General features: G+C 39.6%; 1 protein-coding gene across 1 annotated transcript in view; it reads right to left on the bottom strand.

The window, feature by feature from the left end:
• DCC (DCC netrin 1 receptor) overlaps positions 1 to 21,486 on the bottom strand; it is a 1,193,354-nt gene that overhangs the window by 79,295 nt on the left and 1,092,573 nt on the right. Inside the window, 2 exon segments of the mRNA XM_079943413.1 lie at positions 3,273 to 3,499; positions 13,530 to 13,692. Coding sequence (XP_079799539.1) covers positions 3,273 to 3,499; positions 13,530 to 13,692 — 390 coding nt within the window.

The raw sequence follows: 21,486 nt of genomic DNA on the forward strand, positions 1-21,486 counted from the left end.
GGATCACATGGCAGTTCTATTTTTAGTTTTCTGAGGAACCTCCATGCTGTTTTCCACAGTGGCTGCATCAACTTACATTCCCACCTACAGTGTGCAAGAGTTCCCTTTTCTTCACATTCTTGTCAATATTTGTTATTTGTAAATTTTTGATGATAGCCATTCTGAAAAGTGTGAGGTGACATCTCATTGCGGTTTTGATTTGCATTTCTCTAGTAATTAGCAACGCTGAGCATCTTTTTGTGTGCCTATTGGCTACTTGTATGTCTTCTTTGGAAAAATGTCTATTCAGGTCTTCTGCCCATTTTTTGATTGGGTTGCTTTTTTGTTTGTTTGTCTTTTTGATATTGAACTGTATGAGCTGTTTATATATTTTGGATATTAACCCCTTGTTTGGTAATATTATTTGCAAATATATTCTTTCATTTGGTAGGTTGTCATTTCATTTTGTCAATTTGTTTGTTCATTTTTTTTTTCTCTGCAAAAGCTCTTAAATTTATTTAGGTCCCATTTGTTGATTTTTGCTTTTATTTCTTTTGTCTTGGGAGACAGGTCCAAAAAAATACTGCTACCATCTATGTAAAAGAGTGCTCTGCCTATGTTCTCTTCCAGGAGTTTTATGGTTTCAGGTCTTACATTTAGGTCTTTAATCCATTTTGCATTTATTCTTGTACACGGTGCGAGGAAATGTAATTTCATTATTTTACATGTAGCTGTAAAGTTTTCCCAGGACCATTTATTGAAGAGACTGTCCCTTCTCCATTGTATATTCTTGCCTCTTTTGTCGTAGATTAATTGACCATAGGTGTGTGGGTTTATTTCTGGGCTCTTTATTCTGTTGCATTGACCTATGTGTCTGTTTTTGTGCCAGTACCATGCTGTTTTGATTGCTGTAGCTTTGTAGTATAGTCTGAAGTCAGGGAGCCTGATATCTTCAGCTTTGTTCCTTTTTCTCAAGATTGTTTTGACAATTCAGGGTCTTTTGTGGTTCCATATAAATTTTAGGATTATTTTTTCTAGTTCTGTGAAAGATGTCATGGATATTTTGATAGGGATTGCATTAAATTTGTAGATTGTGTTGGGTAGTATGGCCATTTTAACAATATGAATTCTTCCAATCAGAGTTTTGTCCTTTTAACCACAACAGCACAGAGAATACTTCATGTATTGTCAAGTTTAACAAACAGGATTTTGAGTGCTACTTTCCCTGTTATTATAGAGTTGGCAAGTAGGTCCTCAAATTAAAGACAAATAGGCACAAGTATCTTCTCATTCTGAAGAAAACAGCCATTATCTGGAGTTAAACTTTTCTCAAGACTTAGTAAGAGACAACAAAACTTGTCTTGCTGACCCCAAATGTCATCTGAGCATATAAATGATAAGGGGAAAAATCAATAAGGAGGAATCCTAGAAATGATTAGCAAAAGCTTCTGAGGGCTGAGAGACAATTTTATTTCCTCCAGTGAGAGGCAGAGGTGCTTCTCGCCTCCTGATGTCCAGTATGGAACAAAGCTACAAGAATGAACACCTATAGACTGTTGAGGTTCCTGCAAAAGAAGCTTTCATTCATTCTCTGGGTAGAAGCTTATTCAGGCAGCAGGCTTGCTGGTCTACACTGTGTCTATTTGAACAGAGGAAGAGGTAATTGAAGAAAGCAAGGCTGAGAGAGGAACAGTGTGGATTACAAGCTCTCTCATCATTTGACCTGTCAAAGATACAGGAGCTTCCTCTGGGTCAAGTGGGTACTTGGAAAGTTGACCAGGCTTGAGCCCTCTTGTTGGAATTCACGTAAGTGCGGATGACCCACAGGAGGACCAGTGAGGCTGACAGGTAGAGCTGCTCCTGGTGGGAGAGGGTTAAGTCCTGACTTGATATCTCAGGTTATGGAATTGGCCAGAGAAGGCATCCCACAGGGTCTCATAAAGACTTCATACTTGTATTTCATAAGACACTGAGAATTTGGATGCCACATGAGGACAGCCCATGTGCCCAGAAAGTGAGTGAAGAACTTCAAACTGTGCTTTCTTCCCTTCCACCTTGCCTTTCTCCTCCCATTTTTCCTTTACTTTCCCTCTCCGTCCCCACACAAAACCAGAAAGAGCAGATAGGTAGGAAGAATGGGTAAAGGTGTTTCTGAAACAGAATATGCTCCTCCCTCCTGCTGTCCCACCCTACCACTCCATGTTCCTCCAAGGTGCTGGAGGATTTGAAAAAAACAAATTGTGACCCCCAGTGCTCAGAACCAGAAGCCTGACTGGCCATAAGGGGAAAAGAATCTTTAATTTAAATCTCATATTATAATTTTTAATGGAACTGGATTATAGTTTAATAATTGAAAGTGACAAAAGTTAGGGACACTGCTTGAGATATTCTTTAAGGTCTAGAAAAGGAATACGCAACTCATGATCGAAAATTGGTAAAGTCCTTGTTTAAACAACTCTGCAAGAAAGTCTAATCAACCAGTTACACATTCAAACAATTAAAATATTTAATTTGGTTTAAAACAGCTACTCATTCTATAAACAAACATCATGAGTAGACCAAGAGATTTTTTGATGAGAGTAGTGGGTTGATTATTCAACTCCCCATAAGCATTTTGAAACTCTAAGGACCCACATAAACTGAAATATCTTACAACCACTTTCTGGATTTCTCAGTTATTCCTAGACATGGATTGTTCTGCACCAAATCATTAAACAGCAGGCTTTTCTCCATCAGATCACTTTGTACAGCAACAGAGCCTTCAGAGACTCCATTAGACTAGGCTAGTGATCATATAATGTGATTGCATGGGGATGACAGTTCATCTCCACCGTAATCAGGGCAAAGTAACAGAATAGTTGATGTTTTCAGACTTCAGGTGTCCCTGAAGTGATTTTTTTAAAGCAAGGAATTGACAGCAAATTTAAAATCAACTTTTCACAGACACAGAGAACTAAAATAGCTTCAAAGTTTGCCTTGACAAAACTTTTGTTCAAGCTGTAACAAAAAGCAATCAGTTCATTTAGCCTTCACATTTCAGTATGTCCCAACGGCATCACCTCTTACTTCTTAGAAGTTTCAAGAAGCATTACAGTTATAAAAGGCAGTCAACGCGATGATGGAATAGAAAGTAAACCTAGTTAATCAACCAAATTTACATCAGATTATTTTAACTGTTGGTAAATGATGTGCAAATTAGTGGAAAGGGTATATCCGCAAAAGAGGGAGTCAAGAGCTCCTCTGTGGGGCTCCGAGTGGGATGTTTTTCCTGATGCCAGAGAGACGAAAGTTACCTGAATGAGACGTGCTTTTGCTCCCCAGATGGGTCTCTGACTGGCTGTGACTGACTGGCGTGAGGTCTTGGCAACTCTGGATGGGGGAGTCCCTTCCTGCAGGGTCAGTGCCTGATGGCTTCTCAATATTTTTCATCTCCATTTCTTCATGATGGATCCAAAGATCAGGGGGCCGGAGGTCTTTCTGGCTGCCCTTCCTTTTGCCAACACTGTGGGTGGCCCGTTTCCTACGGAACAAAATTAGAAGGCAAATGTGAGTGCCTTTATTCAATGGCCCTTCCTCTTTTTTTCTCAGTCAATTCAAGTTAGAAGCAGGGAAGGAAACAAAAGCGCTCCCAGGAGAAAACTTGTGAAATCCAGGAATTGGCAGACTTGTCTTGGCTGCCTTTCCTCGTCTCCCCTGGAGCTTCACCACGTTACGGGAGATGTGGTGCTGGATCCCCAGGGCCCCGGCTGCCTGCCAGAGAGCACCTTACTCCAGCTTCTCCTGCTGTAGATTTGAGCACAAGGTGACAAGGGGTTAGATGGAACCGTATGCCAATCTTTGGAGCTAGGCATAAGGTACCCGACTGCAACATCTGTTTAGGAGATAAATGACAGAGTTGCTTCAAAAGGGCAAATAGAAATAAAAAGGCCAGGATTTGTGCCAACCGCCAAGATTGGGGCTTAGAAGAGAGTCTAGAGCTCAGCTGTCCAATTTCATGTGCAATTGGGAAGCTGGCTGTTTGAAGACAAAAAGCTGCATGAGTGCATTCTTAGGAGAATAAAATACTTTCGTCTTGGAGGCACTAAGTGTCTGGATTCAAACACAGTAAGATCCATCCTTTGAAAAGAGAAGTCATGTTGGAAGTGTGCTTCAAATGTCTCTTATTTTCCTCAATAAGAATTTAGCAATCGTTAAGTTATTTTTCAGCAGTAGTATCCTCTTGGGGCTAGTGAGGTTCCAATGTTCCCTGCATGCTGAGTCAAAAGCATGGTGTTCCTGTTGGCCGTTCTCTACAGCAGGGGTCAGTTAACTATGGCCTGAAGGCCAAATCCTCCACTGCTTATTTGTGTGTGTTTTTTTGGTTGTTGTTGCTGTTGTTTTCTTTTTTAAGATTTTACTTTTGTTTTAATTGATATTTTGCTCAAAAGCACAGAACAGTGAACGTTTCAGTGCCGCAATGCTAGGGTTACAAGCAAAATCCTTAGGTCAAACAGTTACAGGATCCCACATCAGTTATTTCACATTAAGTGTGGGTTGTTAAAAAAAATGTATACAGAGGCTTCCCTGGTGGCGCAGTGGCTGAAAGTCCGCCTGCCAATGCAGGGGACACGGGTTCCTGCCCCGGTCCGGGAAGATCCCACATGCCGCGGAGTGGCTAGGTCCGTCAGCCATGGCCGCTGAGCCTGCGCGTCCGGAGCCTGTGCTCCGCAACGGGAGAGGCCACAACAGTGAGAGGCCCGCGTACCGCAAAAAAAACCAAAAAACAAAAAACTACACATATATATATCAGTGCTTTGCTTGAATGGAGCACAAACGAGACAAGCATTTTAATTTAATAACAAAGTTAAGCCTAGCACCTTTAAAATAAAATAAACACAAAAAGTAAGCACAAAAATATCCTTTCCATGGGGGGAAAATCCAGTTCACTAACAGTGCAAAGGAAAAGCAGCATTTTCAAAGCTGAAATTAAATGACACACCCACCCGCCACTCGGCCTTATATGGTGAACATGCAATTCTATTGCACCCTCCCTACCCAGGGCTGAAAAGATTCCAGATGGGAAAAGCTGCCCTGACGTCTAGGCCACGGGCTGGGAGGACTTAAGCGCAGGACAAGGAGATCAACGTGTTTGAGCGGGACGAGTTCTTTTTCAGCCAGGCCAACTGCTAACACTTCCAGTCACCCCCAGAGCCTCCCAGCCCCCCCCCCCCAGAGCCTCCCAGCCCGAGGGTGCCCATGGCCAAAGGCCTACCTGGTGTGACCCCGACTTCAGTGCAGGCATCTGAGCACAGAGCTCTGAGCAGCGCAAGGAATGGCGGCCTACGTCCCCCACAGCTGACGCTGCTTTGCAAATGGAGTATCTAGGCCGACTTGGGATAATTAAAAACATTTGTGATTCTTAACCCATTGTGATCAATTACAAGGTAGCAAATGTCTACATGTCAGGTCTGCCTCGTCTTAATATTTTGAACCATTAATGATTAGTCCTTTCCAGTGTGGTTTTACACCACTCACCAAGTTATGCTTTCTTTCTCATGAGCACTCCATCTTTACACTGAACCTTGGAGCTTCAGGTCTTACTTTTAACAAGTACAGCCACAAATACAAATATAAAAGGAAACACTGAGAAGCAGACTCCGTGGCCAAATACTTGCATTACAGGGTTAGGATAAGATAATGGCTAGATGTTTTTTTCTAAATCATTCAGCATTTACCAACTGTCCAGACCAAAGATGATTTCCAAGCACTAAAGTTCTGATTCCAACTTCTCCACTAACCCATGTGTAACAGAACTTATTCTGTTCCCAAATGCTCGTGGAGGACTTGCTTGCTCTGCTGTCACTGGTGCCGAATGGGCTTGTAGACACAAAATGCCATAAGGGATTGCAGTTTGTAAAAGGTGGGATGGAAGGGGTTTTTTGGTATGAACTCTTACCTACTATTTTGTTACACTGTTTTGGATAAAAATTTAGAAAGGATCCAAGTTAATGTAAAGTGCTTGTGAGAAATAGTGATCCATTTGCTCCAAAAAAAAAAAAAAAAAAAAAATGCCTAAGGACTACGGTCACCAGCAAGACGACGAAAATGGTTCCCGTCAACACCAGGTTCTGCCCACACAGCACTGCCTACAGCCGCTCTGCTCAGGCAGCTCCATGGGGCTGGGGCCTCCAACGCCAATTTCTGTAAAGAAAGTTTTACTGGAATCTTGCCAAGCTCATTCGTTTTCACGTTGCATTGTTGAGGAGTTGCAACAAAGACCACCTGGCCCACAAAGCCGAAAATACTTACTATTGGGCCCTTTTCAGAAATGGTTTTCAACCTCTGCTCTACAGTTTTATAATTTTTAACATCTCCACTTGCAGCTTCTGCTTCTTTTAAAACAATAATGTGTCTTCATAAGGCAGAATTTAGACAGTTAAAATCTAACCTTTGGTAGAAGCCCAGAGAAGTACCTCTTTCTCACTTTCCTCACTTGCAATGAATGCTTTATGAGGATAACTGCTTTCATGTTAGCTAAATGGTTCAAATCAACTACTCTCAGTGGAGACTCTGTAACCTGTGCAAGGCCACTGAGAATGGCTTTGGTGTCCCCATTACCGGATAAGATGCTTTGTACATATTAGGCAATTAATAAATGTTCAGTAGTGTGATTTGTTGAATTTTTCTTAACATTCTTTTTTCTTGTCTTTCCTGAAGCATACTGATGAGGAGAGAAACAAAGAACCTCAGACTTCATATCTGTTTAGTAGTTTAGTGGAGAAATAATGCCGGGCTTTCTGCTCTACTATTTTCTCAACAAGTACCTGCACTTCGCTGAATTCCTGGCAGCAGGCTCACACTGACTCTAGACAATGGTAATAACCCCTAGATCATTAACCCCTAGATCATTTTCTTGTGTTTAAGATAATAACTCTCTTGCTAACCATGTATTCCCTGAATTCATTTCCTTACACTTCACCTGCCCACAGGAAATGAGTCTGTCGCTCTTTATGTAATCCATCTCTGGTCACTTAGAAGAACTTAATGTCATCTTCAAACTTGGAGATTTCACCCCATTATCTTTCTTTCTAACAGATCAAAATGCTAAATAACTTAAACCCTGGTGCCTATATGACTGCATACAGAGACACAGCAGTTCCCAAATCCAGGACAAGATCGTCAGAACGTCCATGAGAACTCAATATTTAAACAGCTTATGGTAAAGAAGTTTGTCAAATAATTTGTGAAACTAGAAGGAAATGATGAATTCTGGTTTCCCTTGCTTACATTCATGCCTTATTCATTCATTCATTCACCAGTCCCCATGACCTCAGTAACAAGCATCCCCAGGTGTATTGTATTAAAAAAAAAGTTCTAAACCTGATTGAGGCAGAACCTTTTTAGTATGTTATGATTTACAACTTCCATCTGGAAAGAAATTATTATTCCTGATGAAATTCATAGGCATTTTTCTGATGGATTTTAATCAGATCAAGACCTCTTCTGAGCAGCTGCTTATCTACCTAGCTGACAGTCATCAAGAATCTAAATATCCCCATTTTTTTTAGATTCTTTTCCCATATAGGTCATTACAGAGTATTGAGTAGAGTTCTCTGTGCTATACAGTAGGTCCTTATTAGTTGTCTATTTTATATATAGTAGTGTGTATATGTCAATCCCAATTTATCCCCCCCCTTTGTAACCATAAGTTTGTTTTTTACATCTGTGACACTATTTCTGCTTTGCAAACACTCAATTCAATACTCTGTAATGACCTATATGGGAAGAGAATATAAAACAGACTGGATATATGTAGAAGTGATTCACCTTGCTGTACAGCAGATACTAACACAACATTGTAAATCAACTATACCCCAATACAAATAAAAAAAAAAATCTAAAGATCTCTAGCAGACTTTATTTCCTTTCTGTATATATTCTATGAAAGACCATCTAACCACTTCTGCTTTGTATAATGTCTCTTATCAAGAGAAAAAGCTTTGGCCTTGGAGAGCCCTCCTTCCCCTGCTGGTAGTAGCCCAGTGGTCCATATAGCAGGGTTGTAATAACACTGACATTTGCTCATAACTAAATTGTGTGAAATTTGTCCTAAAACCTGTAGGAACAGCTGTTACCCCAACCTTTTGCCCATCTGCTGGTTCCTTGACATAATCACTGCTGTCCGTTTTGGTCCGCAGTTCCTCTATCTCACCATTTGGAATCTTCAAAATTTGTACGTAGGTGAACCCCGTGCAATGTTCCCTAAAGTATGGTCCTTGGACTGGTAGCATCGGCATTACCTGGGAACCTGTTAGAAATGCGCATTCTCAGGCCCCACCCCATCAGAAACTGGGGAAGGGGGTCATGAGGCCCAGCAATCTGTGTTTTAACAGCCCTTGAGAGGAATCTGATGCACAGAAATTTTGAGAAGCACTGTCTTAAGTGAATGATTTGGTTTTGTTTGTTTGTTTTTATTATAAAGCTAGTTTCTTCTATTCGATGTAGAATATGTCACGTTTATCCCTCCCCCCCACACACCTTTTCTTACAGGTACCAGTAATCGTTTGGCTTCCAAAAATAGCTGCAGGATAGGAGTGTCTCTTCCCACCCATGTATTCTTGAATAAAGGCAAAGCAAGGAATCTTCCACGGCTCTCTTTGCTCTTTCTCATACTATGGCAAAGCTTCCAGAGTATAATCAAATTCTGGTGGGTTTTGTTCGTTAGTTTTATCTATCTATCTCTGTATCTCTGTATCTCTGTATCTATCTATCTATCCATCTATCTATCCATCCATCCACCTATCTGATCTTGCTTCTGCCCACAACGCCTTCACAGTACTCTTTACTTACAAACTACTTACCCTTTAAGATTCCCTTCAAGCCTGTTTTCTTTAGGAAACCTTCCTGACCACTTTAGGTCTGTGTAATCTTAGAATAGCTAAACCATTTCCCTGGTCTCTCTCTATACCACTCACCTTGCATTGATCACTGTTTGTCTTATTGGGCTGGCCAGATGCTCCCTGTGTGTGCGCTGGTTTCCGCCAGCGATACTGGTGCAAACTCTCTTTACTTCCTTTCTGTAACATCACCCATTGTTTTACAACATGTATCCACTTGTTTATTCAGTGAACATTTATGGAATAGTAAATGTGTCAAGAAGTATGCTAAGGACTAGAAATGCAAAGATCAGTGAGACAGTGGGAGTTTAATAAACAAATGAAAAAAGGCATGGCTTCTGCATTGTTGGAGCAGGGAGCACGCACTGGGGCATGGCAGGGAGGAAAGCTGAAAAAGTAGAGGGGACCAAATCATAACAGATACATTTAAACTATCAGTAAGTCAGTGGGAAACTGCAGAAAGGTTTTTAGCTCAAGAGTTAACATTCATCAGATTTGTTACTTTGTAGATCACACACCAAGCGCATAGAAATCACTTGAATTGAATGATAAAAACGTGTCATTATTTTTTTTTAACTTTCCTCCATCCAAATCTTTCCCAAAGCTTTCCAGCCTCCTAATTATCTATACTGATTATTTTTACTCTACTGACTGCTACTAAAAACGAAACAAAAAACTTGTATTGGAAAGCCAGAGAAAATATGTCCTAGATACTCAAATGAACCTGCCTTTTCCGAGATGGAACTAAGATATATTGATGTCTTAAGTGGTTGTCAGTTAAAATCCTTGTGTGGTGAATACTGAAAACCAATGGAATGTTAAAATTTTGAAAATAGTGAGAGTGACCTATAGTAAAGTACAATAGATTTCATTTGCGTTGAAACATTTGATCCTCACTCAGTACTGAAGATAATTATTTTTGTTAAGATTTGAATGCGTGTGGATATTTAAAACTTGCTGTGTCCACGTCAAATCAAAGAGGAGGCTTAGTTAACTGGTGATTTTACCATGTAAACCTTGAATTTCACTTACACATTTAAATTTAATGTATTCGGACAAGTTGTTGACCATCTACCCACGTGTTCATGTGATAACCATGTGTCCAGAATTTCCAGGATAGTCTCAATGTCAAATATTTTTTTCTTTAGTATCTGTAGATACCTTCTAACTTATCAAAATACACATTCTACATTTTGGCCAGGAAAATATTATTCCTCTGTTAAAAAGCACCAAAATCCCCCATCAATTTAAGCTTTATTAAAACACAAATTTTCAATATTATGATATTCTACTATAATCTCACTAATTCAGAATGTGTAAGGGAAGTCTCTTCAAAATGTTTTAATTAATAGCTAAAAAGAAATGCAGTTATTTTTATTTCATGTGAATTTGAAGCTAAATGCTACCATGTGATTTTGTAATTTAGCAGTAGTCCATGGAGAATTTTAGTGGTAGAGGGTTGACAGAAAAGCATTTAGTCCCATTTCTTATTTGAGGAAACAGGTATTCGGAGACTAGGTCTTCCCTTAGGTGTAATTAAATACTATTAATTTAATTAAAGAAGTGGTAGAATCAGAACTAGAACTTGGGTTCTAACTTCTGTTAGTTATTTTATAACAAAAAGAAAATCTTACCAACTAGAATGTGAGTCAATCAGATAAGCTAGCTCATTACCTCATTACATAAATCACAGAATAAAACGCATAGACACTAACTTGAACGAAGTATTACTGATAGTACACAAAAATGTTTCAAATCCATGTGGATGTAATTCAAGTCCCCCAGTAAAACACATAGACAATTTACACTCTCCAGCCGTCCTTAAATAAAGAGATATTGAAGAAGCACACGGATATCTCCTACTTCACCTTATTAATTACATTAAACTCCCATTTCTGAGAGCCCTGTAATGGACATTATTTCTGCTTCAAATTAGAACTGATTTTGCTTTCATCTGCATTATTTAGTTTGTTCTACAAGTGCAGTGGTGGTGCTGTGGGGGAAGGAGGACCTCTCAATGAAATCAAGAAAAGCTAAACTAAAACTCAGAAATATCTTAAAGGAGAGATTTTCTTTTTTCCTTTTTCTCTGTTAACATATACAAACAAAGAGATCAGGATGAATGCCATTGGGCCTGTTACTGAAGAAAAATATGTGAAGCTAAACTGTGAAAATATGCCAAGGAAATATTAAGAGACTTTGGGAGTGGGGTGAGGAAAAACCCAAGCGGCAGTAGCATATGAGCTATAGATTCACTTTCTTTGGGTTTTCAGTCATTCATGGAGTGATTTATTCTTTCAATCATTCCCTAATTTTATTTTATTTATTTATTTTTTTTGTGGTACGCGGGCCTCTCACTGTTGTGGCCTCTCCCATTGCAGAGCACAGGCTCCAGAAGCGCAGGCTCAGCGGCCATGGCTCACGGGCCCAGCCGCTCCGCAGCATGTGGGATCCTCCCGGACCGGGGCACGAATCCGTGTCCCCCGCATCGGCAGGCGGACTCCCAACCACTGCACCACCAGGGAAGCCCCATTCCCTAATTTTAAAAACAAGTGACACCCAGGGTTCAGCTTCTACTCTTTCTATATAAAACCTTCAAGCTTCTAACAAAGTACTTAGGGTGGGATTTAGGACAATTTGAGAGTTTCCCAAAACAGCACCACATCCCACTTTTGCACATGGAGAAGACTAGCATTTTCTCTGTGGAGAAACAACACAGGTCCAGGAGCTCAGTTCATCAAGCCAATATAACCCTCAAACATTCTTCTAACAATGAGGAAAATGATCAAAACAAAACAAAACACCTCACTACAGATGGTTTAGTTATTTCAATTCGTTTTGTGAACGCATCCATGTTTTTAAAACTGTCATGAAATAAGACCAGAAACTGCTGTCCTCCGTGCTTCCATTTCTGTGAATCTTTCTCAGCTCTGCCTCAGAGACCTGCAGCTTTGATTTTTCACCATTCTTTGTTTACAAGGGCCCTTTCCTGGGATTGCTGGACCAAGAGATTGTTCAACGACTTAATCACAGTGATTTTCCCCCAGAGTCTTACCAAGTGCCCAGCACTCTAGAAGCTCAGTGGGCAATTATGACTTTCCAGATGCTTACACAGGAGACCCACCTTGTTAATCTCATTCTGTCTGGTTCCCTGTTCGGAAACAATGGACCAGCACACCAGCTATCATCAGCTTCAAGACAGTCCAGTCAAATGAATGCAGCTGGATATAAAATTTGACCTGTCATCTAAATAAATGAAATGCAAAGACTACATCTATACCTATGTTACTTTCTTCAGTATGTACATCTTCCTGTATCCTGTTACTAAATACCTTACTTCAAAATGCTGGAAGATACACTAGAAATCAACAAATAGGATCACAGCATTTTTAAAAAGAGAGAAAGGCTGAGGTATTGCCAGGGGAAGAGGGAAAATTATTTGCTAGAGAATCTTTCTCCAGCAATGTGTATGGTATACAGTTGTCAAACCAGCCACCTATGGGCCCATGCCTCAGACTTGCAGAACACCATGCCTCAGGCCAAAAACAAACAAAAATTAAGGAAAAAGCCTATTGTAGCCAATCCAGTGAGAAGAGCACAGCTGAAAAAGACATATCATGTTGGATTTGAAAAGTGCTAGAGAGGCAGAAAATAACCAGAAGGTTATTGCTGATTCCCACAACTGGCTGATACAAGGTTAATATGCTGTTTATGGGGTATCGTTGGGAGGGGATAAGCTCAGTTAAAACCCCTTTTCCATTCCAAACTTTGTACTTTGATATATCTTTCTCTGCATGTGCTATAACCTAGAGCTGCACGATATGAAAATATTTTTAAACCCCTCAAAAATTTTAATTTCTGAAAATCCACCGTAGCCAGGAAATATGAACCATTTTGAATTTCTGGAATCTCTCGTCTATCCTAACTACTCCCTCTAAACTAAACATTCCACAGTATTATAATTACGTTGAGTTTGGTAGTCTATACTGTCATTCATGCAGCAAGCATTGATTAACTGCCTTCAGGCCTTCTTGCCAAAAGGGATACGTAAATACTTTTTTTTTTTTTTGCGGTACGCGGGCCTCTCACTGCTGTGGCCTCTCCCGTTGCGGAGCACAGGCTCCGGACGCGCAGGCTCAGCGGCCATGGCTCACGGGCCCAGCCGCTCCGCGGCATGTGGGATCCTCCCGGACCGGGGCACGAACCCGTGTCCCCTGCATCGGCAGGCGGACTCTCAACCACTGCGCCACCAGGGAAGCCCATGACACGTAAATACTTTTAGAGGAATACACATCTCCAATGTTTTATACATAATTGCAGAGAGAGGGCCATAAGTAGGGACATGGTGAAGTCCACTCTCTAAGTGTTACTTAAGGAATACCTGCTCTCATTTGAAAGGAAGAATCTGGTCTCAAGAAGTAAAATCAAACAGAAATGCAGAGTGAGTGTTCAGGTGGATTCTACTATTAATTCTGCAAGCCTAGCCCTCACCCTCTTAAGTTATGGGCCTGGAATGGACAAAGGCAAGATTTTGCCCAGCTCTGGAGAGGAGATAAGGAACATGTAGTGAATTCTGGAAGCACACAGGAAGAGAGCCGTCAAAAATCTAACTCAAAAAGATGGTCGTCAGGTCAAGCAGTGACTTCTCATCTCTTGGGAACTAGCTGTACCTACTTTCTCTGCTGGGCTGAAGAACGCCGGGTGCAAATCACGGCCACGATCACCACCACCAGCACTGTGATGACGCCAACGGTGACCACAATAATCACAAGCAGGTTGCTGTTCTTCTGAGGAGTGACGCTGCCATGTGGGGGGTGCATCTGGCCAATGGGTGGCTCTGGGAAAAGACAGGCAAATGAAGATCATGTTTAGGGAGATGTGACAGCCATGGCTTATCAAGCTCGGTTAAGAATTCAAAGAGTTCCTATTGTTCTGGGCATTCCTGAAGCTGGGCAAAAAGCAATGAAAAAGGAGAGGAAAGATCGAATTATCTACCCAAGATAAATGAAACCAATGTTCCCATGGAAACTTACATAGGAATATTCACAGCAACGTTATTCAGAATCACCAAAAGTGGGAAACCCCCAAAGCCATCAACTGATGAATGAATAAACAAGTGTGATATATACATGCAATAGAATACCACCCAGTCATAAAAAGGAATGAAGTATTGATACATGCTACAAAATTCATGTACCTTGAAAATGATATACTAAGTGAAAGGAGCCAGACCCAAAAGGCCACGTATTATACAATTCTACTTCTATGACATATCCAGAATAGGCAAATCTACTGAGACAGAAAGTAGATTAGTGTTTGCCAGTGGATGTGGGGAGAAGTGAATGGGGAAAGACTGCTAATGGGCAGAGGGTTTCCCTTTGGGGTGATGAAAATATTCTAAAGCTAGATAGTGGCGATGGTGGCACAACCTTGTGAATATGCTAAAAACCACTGAATTGTGCACTTTGAAAGGGTAAATTCATGGTATGGGAATTATATCTCAATGGAAAAATATAATTAAGCTATGGTATTGAGTAGAAAGTGGGGAAGGCAGGAAGCATGCCGCTTTGAATGATAAGAATTCCAGTATGATAAGAGTCAGAGAAGGCTGAGAAAATACTATTTATTTGATGCTGTGAAAGACAAACTATTTGACACCAATCACTCATACTTTCCGTTCCTTTTAAGAAGCTATCCATAAAGCACATTTAATTTTCAACCTGTCAAGGGTGTATGAATCCCATTTAAAAGCAGCCACAGGGTTGGAAAGAGTGTCATAAAGTCCTAAGATAAATTTTTCCTGTGCTGCAACTGTACCACATGGTAGACAATATTCAGGTGAAAATACAATGATAATCTGCTTATGTAAGCAAGAATGACTAATGACCCTTTAAATAGCTTTCTTTAAACCCTCAGTGATTAATCAATTAGAAATATTCTGATTTATGTCATATTTACTATTACAAGCTACCAAATTCTAAAAAGTATATATTAGCATATAGCTTTATTTATAAATAATTTAAAAAGTAGCAGAAAGCAATGAATTTGGATGTTTTCCTAGATCTAAATTTGAATGAGTTTCTTCAACAACCCATATTAGCTTTCTATACCCCTTGAGCAAAATCTTTAGGCCTTTTGTACCTCAGTGCCTCTACCTATAAAATGGAAATAATAATATTTATCATATGTAGTTACTGTCAGAATTAGAAAAAATACAGACAAAGCAACTATCTCAGCAACTATCTGACACAGTGTAATTGCTTATAATATCATTATCCCACTGAAACATAAAATAAAATGTTGCCTAAATTAATAATCTACCATATCATTTGGGATATTTTTGGTGTGGACTTCCAAACTATTGATACAAACTTTTTAGACATAATATTCAATGTGAAAGATAAATTAACTTGTTTGCATAAGTGAATATAATAACCCAGCACTTGCCTCAAAATTGAAACACTATCTTTTGACAAGTTACCTAAGAATCATTGGGGTTTTTTTTTTTTTTTGAAAAGATAGTCACCTAAATTTAAACAAATTATTGCTGATTCAATATTGTTGGGGAAAAAAATTAAGTGCTACCGATATAACTTGAATCTCAGGGGCGGGTAACCATCAAGTTTTTACACAGCACTTTCTGTTAAAAGATTCTGATTATAAATGAAAGAAATAAGCTTTCCTTGAAGTAATTTTTTCATTTATTACAAAGGAATGAGGCAAGTAATGAAAGGTTAGAACTTTCTGTGTCGTAGTTTTACTTACAATTTAAAAAGTCATGTTACAGTAGTATCTCAATATGCCCTTTCTGTTCTTAATAAATTAATCGATTGGAATAAATTAACCTTTTATGTGAAAGTGTACAATGGAGGCCGTTGGGGATCTCATGGATTTTATTAGCTTAACTTAACTTTAACAGTTCACCATTTCTGACAAACTTAGTTGGAGTCGTACCCGGCAGTAACACTGTATGAATATTTTTTAAAACCATGTAAATTGGAATTTTTCAAATTTTTGCTCTTCCTTCTTTCTTTCCACCTAGGAAGATGTCATGCTCCAAATTAGAAAATAATGACTCTGGATTCTGCTGAGCTTTAATTTTTTTTTTTTTTTTTTTTTTCCGGCAAGTGGGCCTCTCACTGTTGTGGCCTCTCCGGTTGCGGAGCACAGGCTCCGGACGCGCAGGCTCAGCGGCCATGGCTCATGGGCCCAGCCGCTCCGCGGCATGTGGGATCGTCGCGGACGGGGCACGAACCCGTGTCCCCTGCATCGGCAGGCGGACTCTCAACCACTGCGCCACGAGGGAAGCCCATGAGCTTTAGATTAAGTGAGATATTGATGTCATTTGCCTCACAGAGTTGGGTTCATGAGGGCTCCCATTATAAATCTTTGATTCCAGGCCTTTATGACTTCTTCATAAAAGTTCCATCAGTTTAAAACTTGGTTTTCAAGATCTTTCATTAATTTCCCAATCTCCATTCAAAGGCTGACTAATCAGAATATCTGACACTGAACAGGCAGTAAATAAAGTCAAGTGCAATGGTGTCTTTAGATGGAGTCGATCCTTGTTATTTGCAGTAGTTGTGTTCTATAAAGACATCACATATACTAAATTAGGGAATACGAAGTATTGCTTCTAGAGGAAACACAGTGTCATGTTCCTGGGAACCTACCTTTTTATCAACCAATCAAAGCACAACCTTGTTTCATGGGGGTTTCTGTTTAAAGGTGCCTTATTTGATATGTAATGTTGATTCATTAAATTGAACTCATAGCCAACAGCGCTATAAATTCATGCCTGAGTGAAGCTTAATTAACACACATAGTTTCTCCATCAGACACATCAGCCTTTAGTGTTTAGGAACACTAGAAAGCACTTCATCGCCACATTTAGGGACAGCTTTAAACAGTGAAACCACCAACAAAACCCCACAAAAATGTGAAAAATTGGTACTAAATGTAGTGCCGAAAGGACACATCCATGGTATGAGAGCTGAACCATCAAGGCAGAACGCCACCTTGTTCCAGCTCAGCTGAGTTTGTGAGCACTGGGCTGCTCAAATTTCTGGCTGCTCTGCACATGTCCAAGGATTATCATAAAAGCACCATAATTACTGGTTTTGGGGGTTACAAATAAAATTTTAGAGAGTAGGTAAATTCATGAATAGAGAACCTGCAAATAATGATGATCAAGCAGATATCTAAATATATTAAAAGAGTGCTCTAAATTAGGAAAAAATTTAGAATTCACAAATCTAGATTGTGTAGGTAAGAGTTCTGGGAGATAGCCTGATTCCAAAAGGGGCAAGGTGACTTTTGCCCCCTTTCGGAAGCTGAACGGTGTAATTCAAAGGCTTACAAAGCTCCTCCAGGGCACTGTGATTATTTCATGAGATAACGGATGCATCACCCTGACCACACACCCTGGCACAGAGTTGGTGCTCAACAGATATGATGCGGTCCAATACAGTTCATTCTATGTGATTTTTCCAAATTAAAGAAAAATACAGTATCCTAATTCATCTGTTCCTGGTGTTAGCCTAAGAGTGTGGGTATCCAATGTCAGAGTCATCAAGACCTAGATATGTTTCATTAAAATCAGGGAGAAGGGAGTCACATTTTTTTAATATCACATGAGCATTCCATCCAACTTAATTTTCATGATATCTGATCACCGCAAATGATTTCATCCTTTTTATACTAAATTCAATAAAAGCAAACATAGATTTCATAATCTGTTGGGTCTAAAGTCTTAGTAATGATTAGAAAATTGGTTTAGTGTAACTACTAATAAGGTCTTTAATTTTTATGATACTTGGTAGGCTTTCAAAAATATTTTATGTGTCTTATCATATTTGCCCTCAAAAATTCTGCAGTAGGCTCATGGATAGACAGGTACTCTGAGTGCTTAAGTATCACATAGAACACAAAGCCATGTATCGAATCCAGGAGTCCTGGCTCCCATGTTGAGAACCTGGTCTCATTGCCACAATGGCTGAGCCCTAATAGCTACACAATAACAATAGGAAGGCAAACAATGTGAACATAAGATTGACAAGTTCAGTTCTGGGGAGACAAACAGATCCAATGAAAGCTTCTAGTTGGGAAATTAACCTCCCTCCCATGATTGCAGTGTTCTCGGATAACGGTTTTGTTATTAGAACACTTTCAGCTCAACGTAAGTCTTCATAATTTCACAGGCCTTTGAATTTGAACAGACATTCATATGGTATTGAATATTTCAAAGCATTTCACCCTGAAATAAGGTACTATATAGTCAATCAGCTGGAAGAGATCTCACAGATAATCTAGCCCAGTGTTCCCTAAAATGAAATATTAATCACCATTATGGGGGAAAAAGGTTCCTTGGTCAATTAAGGTGGAAAACATATTTTTTCCCTCAAATATCAGAATTTTGAACATGCTAATGTGAACTATGCATTGCCAGGAGCGGTAGCACAGAAATGGCAGAGAATGTATTCAATTATTCCATAAATAAGATCCAATTGGGTGCTGTGGATATGATGTTGTGATCAAACTATGGGTAAGTGGTAATTATATGATATGATGGAGGTGTTAACTATGGTTGTCACCGTTCTGGATTATTTAAGTGGATCAAATCAGCTCATTGTACACCTTAAACTTACACAATGTTATAGTCAATTATTTTCCAATAAAGCTGGAGGCAGGGGGAAAAGCCATGAGAGGATTCAAGTAGGCAAAAAGAGACAATATGAGATAAGACACATACACAGGTGTGAGATAGTCAGAGGCTTGCCCAACTCGTTGGACCAGAGAAGAAAAACAATTCCTATATATTAAATGTCTGTCTTCCATTCCTGAAACATGGACCCCATCTGGGTCACTGTGACATGAACAGAATGTCAGGTTACTTCTCGCCTGAGATCAAGGCATAGCCAATAGAATAGAAGGGAGTTGTGAAAGCTCCATTTCTGAGCTATTTTTCTGGAAGGGTGGAGAAGGAAGAACAGCCAGGCTATGAAACCATTAGAATGTATTCATGGGGCCACATATACATCATTTCCTAATAATGTGTATGTCATGGTCTTCTTGTATATTGTGTAGTCTGAGAATAATTTCCAAATTAGCATATTGATTGCTCCCTACCAAAAAAAGAGGGGGGCATAATTGTTGATCTCATGGAGCTTACAATTCACTGGACAAGATTTATATCAAAAAAATCATGAAGCAAATAAATATAACATTACCACTATAGTTGGTGTTTTAAAGAAAAGTAGAGTTCATGTAGAAAGATATAACATGAGGATGTGATACGAGGTCATGGACAGAGGAGGGAGGTCATGAAAGGCCTCATTATAGAAGCGACATTTAAGCTAAATTATGAAGTGTTGCTAGGAGTTAGTTCTTGTTCCTTTACAAGGGAACTGAGAGCAGACTGTGCGTGTGTCTGGAACACTGGGAGCAAAAAGGAAATGGCACAAAATGAGGCTGAAAAGAGAAACAGGACCTTGTTCCCATGAGCTCTGTAGATCACATTCAGTTATCCTCGGTAAAATCACAGATGGTTTAAGAGTTTTCAGCAACGTGACAGGCTTGATTTGCTCCAAGGAGACATCTCTTCCCTCTGCGTGGAGAGGGGTTGGTGGTGGAAAAATAGAGACCAGCTAAGAGGATATGGAATTCTCCAGGTGAGAGTTGATGATAGCTTAAACTGAGATGGTGGCAACTTCAGTCAAGCAAGGAGGACACGTACACAATATAGTTTGAAAGTAAATGAATAAAGCAGATTGCACTTGGGGCAGGAAAGAAAGGAGGAGTCAGATTCAGGCCTCAGCAATATCCTTATGTCTAGGATGAGGGAGAGGGCGAAAGGGCAGGTAGGCTCAATGGGGCAAGAACAAAAGTTCAGTCTTGAATATGTCAGGGTTGAGATCTTATGATGAATTGTAAAGAGGCAGCTAGAAGGTCTGTGTTAGATATATAAATGTGGGAGCTGGCATACAGATGGAATTTGAAGCCTGGGAGTAGGTGAGATCACCAAACTCAAGGGTATAGAGTGAGCAGAGATGCTCTCTCAAGACAAATCCTCTAGTATTCAGGTGGAAGGCGAGGACCTGGCAAAAGGAAGTGAGTACCAAACGAATTTCCCAATGATTACTTGACAATGGGACACTTTTTTCTCAGAGATTCTCATGGGACCCATGTACCCTGGACCAACCTTTCGGGAATGCTAACCAAGCTTAGTGGTTGTTAACTGGGGAGATTTTGCCCCCCAAGGGGAAATTTGGCAATGTCTAGAGACAGTTTTGGTTGTTACAACATGGTAGAGAGGAAATACTACTGGCATCTAGTGGATGAAGGCCAGGGATGTTGCTAAACATCCTACAATGCACAGGGTGAACCCAACGACAAAAAAATTATCCAGTCCCCCAAAAATTATCCAGTTCCAAATGGCAATAGTTTTGTAGTTAAGAAACCCTGATCTAGGTTAACACTTTCTATGTTCAGATGAAAAACTGAGATCCAGAGAGTTTAAGTGACTTGATTCACACATTTCTAATCCATGGCAAAGTCAGTTCGAGAACCTGGGGTTTGGGATTAGTCTGAGGGCCTTAACATCATTTCAGATAGATAATGTTTAGATAGTAGGTGGGCAGAGCCTCTCGTAGACTAGAGCTTGAGAGCCCTGGGACACTCTAATTATCTTTACTTAAGGGAAATCAAAACTAGAGGGAAAATCACAGCTTTTTCTCCTAAACACAGAGTTTAAGTCATGTTTTACAGAATACCTAATACAATTCTAAATATACAAAAAATAATTAATAACATTAATTTTTAAATAATGCTTCACCAAAGTATCAACACCTATCAAACTTAAGTGTTCAAAGGTTGAAGTCAATATAACAACGCTTTTGCAGGGTTTGTAGATCTCTTTACCAAAATTACTAATTTTGAAAATTTTAGGAAAAGCTACCAACAAAACGAAGTTGGTGATTTATCTTCCCCAATGAAAAAAGGATTGAAGTGAAGTAATTTTCGCTGGTGTTATCCTTCATACAAATATAAACTACAAAATCACATTTTCAGAAGTTGAAGATTTTCCTGCTTTAAGAATGTGGACCACAAGATTGAATGCATCATACAAGTAAAATACTACCATATCACCACATATTAGCTTTGATTCTACCTGCCATCGGAAAATAATTTAGGAAGGCTCTTCAGTTTCCCCAATTTAATTAAGGGCTTCCAACTTCAAGAGTAAACATGAACTATAGCTTTGTTTTTCTTTATCTGAATTCCAAGAGTGCTTTTTTAAAACAGTGACACGTTGTAAGAGAAAGTAAATGATTAGCGAGGTCTAAATTTATTTGCAAGTGGCTTGAGTATCCTGACAATAAACCATTATTCTATTACAATTCTTTGAAGGGTGAATCAAGAAGTATAAGGAGAGATAGGAAACCTCTCTAATTCTGTCACTACATGAGGAGATGTATGAAATTTTCATTGTATATGAGGTTCAAAAACTCAAGAAATTTCAAGATTTTTTGCTCTTATTTATGCAGCCTACTTAGCAAAGGTGTGGTGGGGTTAGAGTTTTATCAGTCAATTTTTCACTTATATATATAATTTGAAAATATACCCCCTTCTT

This window comes from Stenella coeruleoalba, assembly GCF_951394435.1.
Source record: "Stenella coeruleoalba genome assembly, chromosome: 14".
Classification (NCBI taxonomy): Eukaryota; Metazoa; Chordata; class Mammalia; order Artiodactyla; family Delphinidae; genus Stenella; species Stenella coeruleoalba.